We start from the raw sequence: 13,583 nt of genomic DNA on the forward strand, positions 1-13,583 counted from the left end.
TTTAAATAATTACAAAATATATGCAATATTCGGGAAAATTTTAAATGTAAACATTGCAATTGTGTTCAAAAAAATAATCTTTAAACTGAATTTCAAGTCTCGTTTATTGCGTGATGTTGAGTATGGTCCGAGAATCGCCTATGAGGGACCAAGCAAACCAGAACAAAACGTTATTCAATGTGTCATATTCCACAAATAGTGCAACGGGACATATATCTACCTGAAGGCTCATTTGTGGGGAGGAAGAGTCAGGCTAATTGCTCGGAGCAGTGATTTTTGATGAGTATCATCGTTACTTATAAGATAACAGCAAATACGGGCGGTGCTTCCAGGAAAGTGCACGACAAAGCTTGGTTGAAATTACAGGTTGAACTTCGCTATAATGGTATGTAAACAAATCTATTGTTTTATTGTGAACGTTTGTTTAATGCTGTTATGTCTAGACTTAATAAGTAGTGTTTTCAGTCTGAACAGTAATTATATAATATCACATTTAATTATATATCAAGACCCGGTGTCAACCCTGAGTCAACCCGGTGTCAACCCGGAGTAAACCTGGTGTCAACCCAATCTGATTAAAATCTGATGTAGTGTACGGGCTTTAATTATTTTGGCTATAAACTTATTTTAATTTTATTTTTTATTACTTTTGTTATTAATGCCTTTTTATTTTATTATTTTACTTTGATTTTGATTTTTTTTAATTTTAAAAAAATCACAAAATCAAAATCAAAGTAAAATAATAAAATAAAAAGGCATTAATAACAAAAGTAATAAAACATAAAATTAAAATAAGTTTATAGCCAAAATAATTAAAGCCCGTACACTACATCAGATTTTAATCAGATTGGTGTCAACCCCGAGTCAACCCGGTGTTCGCAAACTAACCTTTCATGTTTACATCAAAATGAAACAGGTACATGTATCATGGGAAATTAACTCCGCCTCTGTCCACTGAGTGAATGCTTATCTTTCCCCCTGTACCGCTAATCCCACAAAACAACAACTGATATAAACATCCTAAGAACGGATTACAATTTGCTTGTTTAAATATAACATAGCAATTGAATTTCAAACAAATACAGAGCAGTCTTCATGTGCCATGATTTGAAACATCGCGCGCTCGGTAATTTATACATCGTCGGAACAATATGACGCGGAACTAATTCAAGTTGATGATGGCCAACAAGAAAGGGCGGCAGTCCGCCGGATACACACGACCAGATTGTTGCTAAACGGTCGTGAAGAAAATACGCCAACTCAAATTTATTTGCCTGTTTCCTTTGCGTCAGTCTATTGACAGTACTGATTTTGTATACAGTAAACCTGAGAACGAAACTTCCTATGCAGATTCTGTATACATACTAATCCTCCAGACTGCTAATATAACAAGTGTGAAAACACAAAGTCAATGACTTCGGTTTTCATATTTCTGTCACAAATCGGTAAATAGAATGTGTATTTACTATTGCCCTCAAATTTCCATATAATATTGACTAATTGGTGGAGACGACAATGAAAAAGTTTACTGTATATTATAAGTACAGGTTATTATACGGAAATTCCCGTGATAAAATATCAAAATCATTAGTAAAGAAAAGTCGCCGTGACATCACAGGCTTATCTTGTAACCTATTTACGACACTTGTGTGGAAAATCAAAATGTACACAGGTGGTACCGGCTTGTATCTCGTGTGAGATTTGAGTTCTTGTGATCTGGTGGGTGAACGTCGGGTTGACTTTACATTCAAAATCAAATGAGCGGTGAGGGGGAGAAGAGCGTTCTGTCAAAACAATTTTACCATAGACTCGATGTTAACGACCAATCTGCAACGTTGTATTTATTATAAATAAGAATCCAAAAATAGAATATAAATACACACATACACTCGATTAAATTTTCTGGACATATATGCGATGCATGAACGAAAACAATCTATTGTAAAAGATATGAATTGGAACTGCCTGTGACGTGTTGTCTGGGTGCCGTTTCGTCCTACAGTCAAATACAGAAACAAAAACTGATTTATTTATTAACATCTTGTTGTTCATGCATTTCAAGCATGGCGTATTTACTTCTTGTACTCTGTGGTGTGTGCTGTGGAAACATCTAATTACGCGGTTTTAAGCTGTCGAAGTATTTCGCGAAAAATAAAACAAAGGGTAAGCCATACGAAGCAGTCAGGCCAATGTCTTGTTGATATCCGAAACTTGGAACATGTAACAGAACGGTTATTTCCTGCACGCCTACCAGTATTACACAACTACCATTTGCAGCTCATTGAAGTCTGACACTTATTCACTGTACCCCTTCCTTTTTCCAGACTGTCTAGAAAGTTATACAAAAAGTTTCATCCCTTAGAAAATGCAAGCTTTTGCCATACAATCAAAAACATAAAAAAGTTTTTAAAAAATGAATACTGCATTGCTTAGTAGCAAATAATCACGGTAGCGCAATCCGACCATGCTACGTTTCACAATTATTATTATTACTTGGTAGTGATTATTAATAAGGTATAAAAAGTAAACTCGTTGAATTGTTCTGAAATGCAAGTAAATTTCAATTTAGTTTCATCGTAAGCGAAAGATTCCGGTCGCATGCAAATGCTCGACACCTTATAGGTCAAATCGCTCATCAGCCAGTCAAAATACTCGGTGATGCCAACGTGTTCAAATTATCGAAACAGAGGAGATTTGCCGATTTTCCATCTTTTACCTCTGGTTTTGATGGGAAGACGGCATGTTTTTTTTTTGGAAATCAAAACATTAGTTGTTTTTGATGATAAACTGACCATTTGAAGACTAATTTAACATTTTTACGGTGATAACAGCTCATTGTCAAAGCGAAGCTTTACCCATTCACGCTAACCACAATAAACATCGTACTCTTGAATAGGCGTCAATGACTACAGTAAAATTCGTAAGGTTGTGGGTCAGGAGTGAGTGTTGTTTTGACTTGGGTTTTGTGTTTTACATTTCAACAGGACTTGGTACATAGATGCGTGGTTTTATTTTCGTGCTTTTGGACTCACCGCGAAATTAAAACCAAGCGAATGATTTCTACTTCTACATTCAATTTATTGCAATGGATATTCGAAAGCCTGTAACCTAATGTTATTGAAATTGTTTACTGTCTTACATCGTCATGTCCCAGTGTTACCAATGGTTAGACCATGGAGGTGGTTAGACATAGACAAACTACGTAACGATATGGCTGTTTGTAAACCAACAAGCTTTGTAGATTGAATAAACATCTAGGGGATTTACATTTTCGTTTACTCAAACTGTGATTGACAGGAATTTTGCATACATTAGCCACCATTTTAAACTCGTGATTTTCACTGGTCGCGACACGTTTCGACCGAAAATAACAACATTTATACATCAAAAGCCCAACCAGACGAGTGTAATCGCTAGCGTACATATTCATGCCCCGTGGATATGTATTTGGAACCATAGCTTGATCTCCAAACATCGTAAATGGCATATTTCACAGAGCTCCCGCCACGATGTTAGCTGCTTGGTTCGGATTAGCATACTAATACGGTGGCCATCTTGACCCTTATTTATAATATCGGTTCCCTTTTAAAATACATTATAACTTAGGTATGCCAAATTGGGTAGTGTGATTCAAATATTAGATGATTTAAAACTGAGCATTTGGAAAAACAGTGAGTTAAAATATAGTGAAGACATTTGTGAAAAATTTAGATCTCAGTTTTAGAAAAGATGTAAAGTATTTATGCACAATGACAACAAAGGCACAAATCATTAAAATAAACTGAGAATTGACAGAAAATTTATAATAGACTTTTCACTTGAGAAATACTATAATAAATATAATAACCCACTATATCGCTCTGCAATTTCCAAACTGAAGAAAAGTGCCCATCACTTACAGATCGCAATGGGAAGGTACAATAATTTACCAATCCCTGATGGAAAATTTTCATTTTGTGAAATTAAAGAAATTGAAAATGAGCAATATTTAAGGAAGGAGACAATTTGTTCACAAAACATACCATTTCTCAAGACAACAACAATGTAGTGTTATTATGGAATATTTTTAAACAATATGGATGAAATTATTATGAATGATGTGGCAAAACACATTTGTAACTGTTTTAATATATGTGCACATTCAATTAAAAGTAAAGTGTATAAACCAGCTGCTTCAGAGAATACAAACTAAACTTTGTTGTGTATATCTTCAAAATGCCTTTGGGGCTTCGTTTTTGGTTGAACAGTGTTACAACAATCGTACAGACAACTAGCCTGGGTGTTAATTTATGCATAAACTTGAAGTAGTGAAAGTTGAACTGCTGCCCAGCAAAATTTACAACTAGTAGACAGTTTTCAAGACGGCACTTTCTTCATAGTAAACAGATGTACCCGTAAACCAATTTTGACAGAAAACATAGGCATGGTTTAGAAGCTTATTAGTCCCTGTTCGGATGAAGTCCGAAAACGGGGACTTGTAGTTCGGTCTCCGTCTGTGTGTCTGTGCGTCCGTCCGAGTCATATCTCAAAATCCCTTGGACCGATTCCGTTCATTCTTTGCATGTGCCTAGTACTTTATGTGGGACATATGCACATGCAGTGGTTTAGCGATTCGATTCAAAATGGCCGATTGGCAGCCATCTTGTTTTTTGAAAATGTTGTAATTTGGACATGCTTTGTCAGTTTTCATTCAAATTTGGCACATACATGTACTTTATACATGTTAAGATGCATGTCCATGATAATTTGTTTCAAAATCTGGTCAAGGATGGCCGATTGACAGCCGTCTGACTTTATGGCCTTACTACTATATTTCCACAATTTATGTACCATTTTCATTCGTATTTGGCACATACATCATACATATCAGTGTGTTTCATAATCAGATCAAAGATGGACGAATAACATTTATTTTATTTTTGGCCATATTACTACTACACGGAACACGTAGTGTTTTGATGTAAATAAGCAATCTGCTGTATATGCCACTTGGAACTCAAGTTTCAAGGACACGCTCGCGACAACCCCTTCGCTTTAATATGACGAGCACAAAGAGAACTTTCAAAAATTTAACGGGGACTGTGTCATTTTCAATGACTTGTTTTGTTTAAATCACTTTTGACCAAAAAAACACATTTTTGTGCATATTTCAAACTACAGTGTCCATAAAAAAAAATACTTACAAAATTTCAAAATTCATACAATAAGCTTGGTCATCTTGGTTGCCTAATTAACTAATTAAAATATCTGTCAGGTAAACTGCATCTCTACCTTAATGGAAAAGCACATAATAATAAATTATTTTGGGTGCACATATATATCTTGAAAAGAAAAAAAAACACTATACACAATGTACAATACACAATATTTTAAGCAATTATTTTGGTTCAAGAGCTCAATATTGTCAGTATTGTGTGTGTGTGTGTGTGTGTGTGTGTGTGTGTGTGTGTGTGTGTGTGTGTGTGTGTGTGCATGTCATCATTTGACATAGAAAATGTGACTATGAAGCACTTACTGGTTGAATGATGTTGAATGTTACAATAACCATTCTGGATTGATCAATTCAAAATCTAACAGCCATTTTGATTTATGCAAATTTATATTTATAAATAATAATAATAATAACTTTATTACACTACCGAACCATCAGCAGGTTCACAGTATGGTAAATAAAAAGTATTACAAGACTAGGACAATTTAAATACAATACAATACAATAAAAGCCTTGCACCAACTCAGCCTCATGTGTGAGGTATTACCTATTAAAGGCAACGTTTACGTTCATTTAAATATGTATATATGTGTCCTGGGCAAGATTTTAAACTACATCCGGTTGTGGAGTCTATGGACGTGGGAGAATGAGGTTACCCTTTGCCACAACTACCTCCAGGTCACCCTTGGGCAAGGTGTAGCACCTGTGAGCCTTGGGTGCCAACTTCCCATATAACAAGTTTGGTTGACGTCAGTAAAGGCACACGGTCGTAAAACTCCTGCACAAACAGATCCGCATCAGTGTTTCAGCCAGAGCGCGGGCTTGCATCATTTGACGCAAAAAAATAAACATTGTCCCTCAAAAATAAAGGTTTGGGGTCACAGGGACGCACTGATACCATTATCCGGAAGCCTGGTTGTGAAGCGTTAGTTTTTTTTTATATATATATATATAAACATCAGGTTGCACGTGGGAATGTTTTGATTCTGACTTCATTATTGTTTATATTGCCGCACGAGTAAGTGATTTGTATGACAGTTTCGCATTATGCCTTGTCTATTTCGTCTGCTACTATGGCAACGTGGCGACAATCAATTAGGTCTAAAATAAATTGTTGCTATTTTTTCTTTGAGGCCGCGTGCCGAACTGATTGATACAAAGTTTCGTTTCCATGGTGCCTCTGTGGCAGTTCAACGTAGTTGGAAGTCGAAACACGTGAACACAGGGGAATTTACATTAACCGTCACTACGTCCATCGTGTCAATCGTCATAAGAATGTCAAGCCAAAAACGAATCACAAGTTTTTTTGGAGGACATGGAACGGCAGCTACTACGAGTACGGCAGACACTGGTGAAGATGTCAACATCACCGAAACACAAGCTGAATCAAACCAGAGCATACAACACGATGATACGGACGAACCGGTCCACAAGAAACAGAAAGTCCGAAACTTCAGTAATGGGTGGCTACAAAAACCACAATATTCACAGTGGTTGATCCGTCACAATGAGAAAGGAATGATTTGTAAATGGTGTCAAGACACCGGGAAATCAAATCCGTTTACAGACACATTACAGAGGATGCTTCAATTTTCGGACGTCCACTCTGGAGAGACATTTGCAGTGTTCTGATCACAAAAAAGCCATTCAAGAAATTGTTTTACGCCGTAATTTTCAAAAAGCCACGTCACGTGTTCTGAGCGACAAAGAAGAATCAATTATATCGGCAATGCGTAGTGTATATTGGCTTGCAAAGGAAGACATATCCACTCGAAAATATTCATCATTATTACAATTATTGCAACTTCAAGGAATAAACATGCTGGGAAAATTGAAATCTGGTGAATATGCGACATACACTACCCAACAAACTGCAGACAAAATGCAGGATGCCATGGCCACTGTAATTCGTAAAAATATTGAAGATCAGTTGCATGGTAGTGAGTTTGTCAGCGTGTTGACGGACGAAAGTACGGACATATCAGTAACCAAAAAACTGGTTGTATACGTGAGACTTATGGATTCGGACTTTCTGCCAAGAACTCGTTATTTGGGAAATGTTCAGTAAAGGTTGGAACTGCATTGGTAATCACTGAAACGCTGAAACAGATGTTACTAGATCAGAAAAAAATAGAAGCAAGACAACTACTTGGTTTCGGCAGTGATGGGGCGAGTGTCTTGCGTGGACGGCTTAACGGAGTTGCAGCGAGATTGCGACGTGAAGTAAATCCTTTTTTGTTGAGCGTTCATTGTGTGGCGCACCGCCTTGCTCTCTGTACAAGTCAGGCAGCCAACTCAGTAAACTATATGAAGAAATACCAACAAGTGTTGATGGACATTTACTATTATTTTAAACGTTCATCCGTACGTGTCGAAGCTGTGAAGGATATACAAAAGGTGTTAGATGACCCACAATTGAAATATAAAGAAGTCCACGAAGTGAGGTGGTTTTCGTGCTATAGTGCATTAGAAACAATTTATAGAACGTATGGCTCTCTCGTTACTTCGAATCAGTATCACGACAAAACCCGATAGCAAAGGGAATAATGAACAAAATGACCGACTTTCAGTTCGTTGCAACAATGCACTTGTTGATGGATGTGATGCCCGTTATGACACAATTGAGTTTGGTTTTTCAAAAGGCTGACATCGACATCGCAATGGTTCAAGTGTCCGTTAACAGTGCAGAAAATTAAATCGTTCGCATCGGAAGGTGGACAATTTGTAAACCAGTTGAATGCACTACGTGAGAAACGATCGAAGTTCAAGTATTTCGACCATTCGATCAACGCATCACCCCAAGCTGTGAAGCAATTCGAAAACACGACAAAGAGCTTTACCGATAATATTTTGGAGAATTTAAATGAAAGATTTCCGACGGAGACTAGTGATGTTATAACCTTATTCGCTATTCTAGCTATGCGACCGCTAAGTTTCTTATCAAGTGACGACCTCGGTGAATACGGAAACAATGAAATGGACACGTTAATTAATTACTTTGGTACAGATCGCGAGTCAGATGATGGTACGGTGTTTACGGCTATAATTGACGGCGATGAGACCAAGCATGAATGGTCAGTTGTAAAGCCATTAGTAGTGCAACAGAAATATCCACGTGATAAGATGTCAACCTTATGGAAGATAATATACGAATATCATAAAGAACAATTTACAAATCTACTTAAATTGGCGAGTTTAGCACTTATACTTCCAGTTCAAACAGCAGATTGCGAACGTGGGTTCTCGATTCAGAATCGTATAAAAACCAAAACGCGTAATAGACTACAACCTCATAGAGTGGACACGCTGTCTCTGATCTCTGGCGAGGGACCCAGTATTGAAGATTTTCAATCCAGCGAAGCCCTTGCTTTATGGAAATCAAGTAAACCAAGGAGAGCATTTCATACGAAATGAATGTTATTATCTATACCCGTATATCTCATTAATGAGTATTGATATTGATTGGCTTTGCTGATGTGTATTATTGTACATTGTCAATCATGGAAATAAAAATTAAAGGTAAACATACTTTTTTGAGTGAAATGCAATTTATTATGAAAATTTAACAATGGGTGTCCCTAAAAAAAATCGTGTGTCCCCACTTTTTGGCTGACATGGGTCACTGTGTCCCACGTTTCGAAATCCTGGCTGAAACACTGCGCATAGGTGGAAAAATTTTCATGTAAATATGTATATATTAGTTTTAGTTGTTCTTAGCATTTGGCAGGGGGGATCGTAACCTCTTGTGGTGAGAACCAGTGTGACTGGCCTGCCAACGGGGTGCTAAGGATTTCATTGGAATAGTTATCATTTACATCCGTTAATGTAATTTCGTTTTACATACCCGTAAATCAAAAATCACAATACAATACAATACAATACAGTAATAGAAAATACAATAATAAAAAAATAAGAATAAAATAAAGACTGAGTTAAAAAATAATTACTAGAATGAATACAATTAAAACAAAAACTAATCTAAATAAAGTACTAGTAATTTAGTCCTACCAGCCCCCTCCCATATAGGTGAAGTGATAAATTATTTTGGCTTAAATATTGTACTTTTTAACACCCCAACGCCTAGTTTTGCGATATAAACTTATCCACCACATAAATTTGGTGCCGAGACCAGGATATCCAATACTGATTCATCATGCCTCGAAGAATCCTGAACAAAGCAATAGATAAACTGAACAAAGTTGTGACTCAATTAAATATCGCAATGACACTTGCCGAGGATATAATCCAAGACTTTGAAGTCACTGACAACAAATCTGAAGTATATCGGCTGATCAAAGTAAGCATACTAGCACTTGACAATTGTATCTCAACCTTACAAAAGGCCTGCGATGAAGTCAGAAATTACGCCGATGTTCTGGACGCAGAGTTTACGGAAACTGAAGAAATCAAACTCAAATTACTAGAGAGGTTTAGTTCGATCAATTTATTCCTGACAGAAAACAAGCCAGCGAAGTAAGAAATACATCCAGTCCCACAACTTGGTCAACACAAAGTAAATCAACAACCAATCCCTCCAGATGATCAACAAGCACTGGTCCAACAGCTCGTACCGCCGCCGACACCTCAAGTCGCACCGCTGCCGACACCTCAAGTCGCACCGCTGCCGACACCTCAAATCGTGCTGCCGCCAACACCACAAGTCATACCACCGCCGACACCTCAAGTCCCACTGCCGCCGACACCTGAAATCGAGCTGCCACCGACACCTCAAGTCGTACCGCCGTCGACACCTCAAGTCGCGCCCCAGTACCGACGTTTCAAGTCGCGTTTCAACCACCTGTACAACAGTTCGATCAACCCGCTAATGCACCAGTGCCTCAAGTAGAAGTTACACAAAATAACTTTTTGAACAATTCAATTCCAACAGCTCATATTTCAGGTATGAATCCACAATACACTCAATTTAATTCTGTTCAATTGCCACGTATTGATTTGCCTGTCTATTCAGGCGAGTATACGGGGTGGGCTGAATTTTGGGATATGTTCAATGCTGCTGTAGGTTTAAATCCACAACTTAGTCTTATAATCAAATTTGCTTATTTGAAAAGGTCGTTAGAGGGGGAGGCTTTAGAAGTAATAACCGGCTTAGATCTTACTATAGTAAATTACAGTTTGGCACTCCAGCTTCTGACCGAACGATTCGGCCAGCCACATCAAATTATCGCTGCTCACATGCGTGCATTACGCACAGCCGACGCATCCAATTATGATGCCAATTCTTTACGGATATATCATGATACCCTGGAAAAGCACATCAGGGCACTTCATTTATTAGGTGTACATTGTGCCAGTCGCAGGCTATGAGAAACTCCTCATACCCATGATACTGGATACATTCCCAGTTCAATTTCAACAAAGTTTAGCGCGATCCAACCCAAGCGGGGAATGGACATTAGTCACACTCAGTCAGCACATGTTACACGAGGTTAAAATCTTCGCCACAAAAAAAAAATGTAGGTCAGGTAGATTACGACACAAACCCTTCAGCAATACATGCTTTCACCCAGAGTACACATGACTCAACACAGTTCAAGTCCAAACGATATGGGCGTCGTAATTACAATAATACTGACAAATCTTACAGTGGTACCACATATTCTGATCAACAGAAACAAAACCATGTCACACAAACTGATCACACTCATGGTAGAACACAAATTGGTGACAGAACCCCACATTGCATATATTGCAAAGGCAAGCATTACACCACAAATTGTACAAATATTTCAACTAGGAAGGATCGAGTCGAATTTATTACCCAAAATAAACGATGCTTTAATTGTTTGGGAAAGCACATGTTGTCTCAATGTAAGTCGCATTTCACTTGCCGTGTTTGTAAGAGTAAACATCATACGTCGTTTCGTTTCAACTGCGCAAACAAATTCAACGAATTCTAGCACGGCAAACTCGCATTTTTCACATTCAGCAAATACTGGTGAACAATTGCGTTTTACCGGGAGTGACTCGAAAATTAACTCTGACAGTCCGCGACGTGCAATGCTTCAAACCGCACGAGTTAGTACGCATTTTCGAGGTACTAAATGTGTTGCTACCCTCCTATTTGACAATGGTAGTGATAGAAGCTTTGTCACAAACTCTTTCGCAGGTAAACTAGGTGTAATCCCAAATTATAACAAATTATTGAGTCTGAATTCGTTCTCCAATCCGCGTTCCTGTGTGCAGTCCATACCGAGAACCACGCTGTCACTACAAAGCAAAGATGGCATTAAATCCCTGATCGATGTACTGATGGTCGACTGTATTTCCGAGGGATTGGAGAACACTGTAACTTTCGATATTGCACGTTTGCCACATTTGAGAGGTCTATCATTGGCCTATCCGCCGTCAAATCGATCCACATTAAACATCGATATTCTGATAGGCGCCGATCACTATTGGGATTTTGTTACACACAACTCGCGCATAGTTAAGGGCAAACCAAACGCTATACCGACTGTCTTTGGATACCTACTGTCAGGGCCTTTCACTACACACAACAGGACAAACAAAACAAATTCATTCACCATTGCTTCTATCCGAGCACATGACAGTGTAATGGATAAAATGATTGCTAGTTACTGGGACCTGGAGTCAGTGGGTGTTAAAGATACGTTTACAAGACAACAGGCTCTCAACATTACACATGAACAACAATACAAAGAATATACCGACAAATGCTTAACGGTGGAAAATAATCAGTTTGTCGCAAAATTGCAGTGGAAAGTAAATCACCCAATTTTACCCACAAATTTCAAATCAGCAGAAGTGCGAACACGCAGTATGATTCAAAAATTAGAACCAGATTCACTGAAAATATATGATAGAATTCTTTCTGAACAGCTCAAAAGCGACTTTATTGAATTGGTTCCCAATGACGATACAAGCATTGGTCATTATTTGCCTCATCGGTCCGTCAAAAAGGACTCTGAATCAACACCGATTCGCCTTGTATATGACGCTTCTGCGACCACTAATAAAAACCATCCTAGTTTGAATCAATGTTTGGAGACGGGTCCTCCTTTGCTCAATTCACTGACCGAGATTCTGATAAGATTCAGGGCTAATTCAATCGCGCTGGTTGCAGATATTGAAAATGCCTTTCTGATGATACGTCTGTCTGAAAGTGACTAAAAGTTCACAAAGTTTCTTTGGCTCAGCAATCCATCCGATATTGAAAGTAGCTTTGTGGCTTATCAATTTAAGTCAGTATTATTTGGGGCCACATGTAGCCCATATGTTTTGAATGTGGCCATTCGAGCACTTACAAATGAATACAAAGATAATCCAATTGCAAAAATAAATAATCATACCGTCCCAAATCAGAATGTACTGGTACGTTTATTTGAAACTTGAGAGTAGTGGCCACCGCGGTGGAGACCATTAATTATAAGCAGTCCACTGCTCTTCTGACTCCCGCAGAAAGCCACGGTGATTAACACGGTGAACCACCCATTTGATTTCCTTTCCGATTGTGCTAGTCCTGCAGAAAACTTTTTAGCTCCATTGTCATCGAAGATGACTGAGCGGGGCTCATAGAATGACTGATCATCCGTCGTCATCCGCATCCAACTTTACTGTTCATCTTCTTCGCCAGAACCGCTTGACCAAAAGCTTTCATATTGGCACCAAAGTTGGGCTGATTCCCAATCAAGGTAAAATTTGTGTCAAAATGACATTGTATGCAAAACTCTATTTTTAGTGAATTTGTTTGTAAAATACATCTTTTCGACTTCTTCTTCAAAAAGTCAGATTGCTTTCACATTTATAATGTAGACACATGTACTGGTTTCTCTATCAAAGTTGTTCATTTGGTGAAGCTACAGTGTTTCTCTATTTTTAATAAATCTGACAGAAGACTACCTTAAGTATCTTTGCTGCAAATATGAAAGCATTTGGACTTGCGGTTTTTGACTAGATGTCGAAAATAGCATTTTTTCCCCAAAAATATTCTCTAAAAATCTAAATTTACATATTTTGACACAAATTTAACAGAGACCACCCCAAGTATCTTTGCTGTGAATATGAAAGAATTTATTAAATATTTCTTATGAATACATGCATTAAAGGTTGTTATGATTGATAAAACATCCTCTCAAACAAAAAAGAAAACATTTCACAAAATTGCAAAATTTAATGTGCGAAAATAATTTGACTAATATACATGTATGTTTGACTCTCAGTCATATTAAAATTAAAGTTTGAGTCGTATTAAGTGAAACTGATGTTTAATTTCGCCTAGCAGCAAAGATTATTTTTAAACAAGAGGACAGCGTGATTACAAATGTTTCAGCAGTCATTGTTTATTAGGTCCAACAATCACAAACTTATGGAATATTGTGAATGGCAACCC

At 37.7% G+C, this 13,583-nt stretch overlaps 3 protein-coding genes across 5 annotated transcripts in view; all 3 read left to right on the forward strand.

Annotated features, from left to right (window-relative positions):
- Nucleotides 1-137: 137 nt before the first annotated feature.
- LOC100375242 (CUE domain-containing protein 1-like) overlaps nt 138-13,583 on the forward strand; it is a 68,566-nt gene continuing 55,120 nt past the window's right edge. For all 3 annotated transcript variants that reach the window (XM_085491549.1, XM_085491548.1, XM_085491550.1), the window contains exon 1: nt 138-385. The gene's annotated coding sequence lies outside the window, so the exon portion shown is untranslated. The remainder of the gene's footprint in view (nt 386-13,583) is intronic.
- On the forward strand, nt 7,322-8,626 carry LOC146733595 (zinc finger protein 862-like). The gene is made up of 2 exons (XM_085491470.1): nt 7,322-7,656; nt 7,855-8,626. Exons 1-2 carry the CDS (start codon nt 7,322-7,324, stop codon nt 8,624-8,626), a joined length of 1,107 nt encoding a protein of 368 aa, XP_085347596.1.
- On the forward strand, nt 11,231-12,364 carry LOC146733596 (uncharacterized). The gene has a single exon (XM_085491471.1). It carries the CDS (start codon nt 11,231-11,233, stop codon nt 12,362-12,364), a length of 1,134 nt encoding a protein of 377 aa, XP_085347597.1.

This window comes from Saccoglossus kowalevskii, chromosome 16 (genome assembly GCF_978046115.1).
Source record: "Saccoglossus kowalevskii chromosome 16, keSacKowa6.1, whole genome shotgun sequence".
In the NCBI taxonomy this organism is placed as follows: domain Eukaryota; kingdom Metazoa; phylum Hemichordata; class Enteropneusta; family Harrimaniidae; genus Saccoglossus; species Saccoglossus kowalevskii.

What these genes read in the sequence shown, in the direction of transcription:
- LOC146733596 (XM_085491471.1), top strand. Translation starts at nt 11,231, where the DNA reads ATGCTTCAAACCGCACGAGTTAGTACGCATTTTCGAGGTACTAAATGT.
- LOC146733595 (XM_085491470.1), top strand. Translation starts at nt 7,322, where the DNA reads ATGTTACTAGATCAGAAAAAAATAGAAGCAAGACAACTACTTGGTTTC. An exon ending in AAAGAAGTCCACGAAGTGAG is followed by an intron (nt 7,657 to 7,854) that starts GTGGTTTTCGTG and finishes GTTTTTCAAAAG; the next exon opens with GCTGACATCGACATCGCAAT.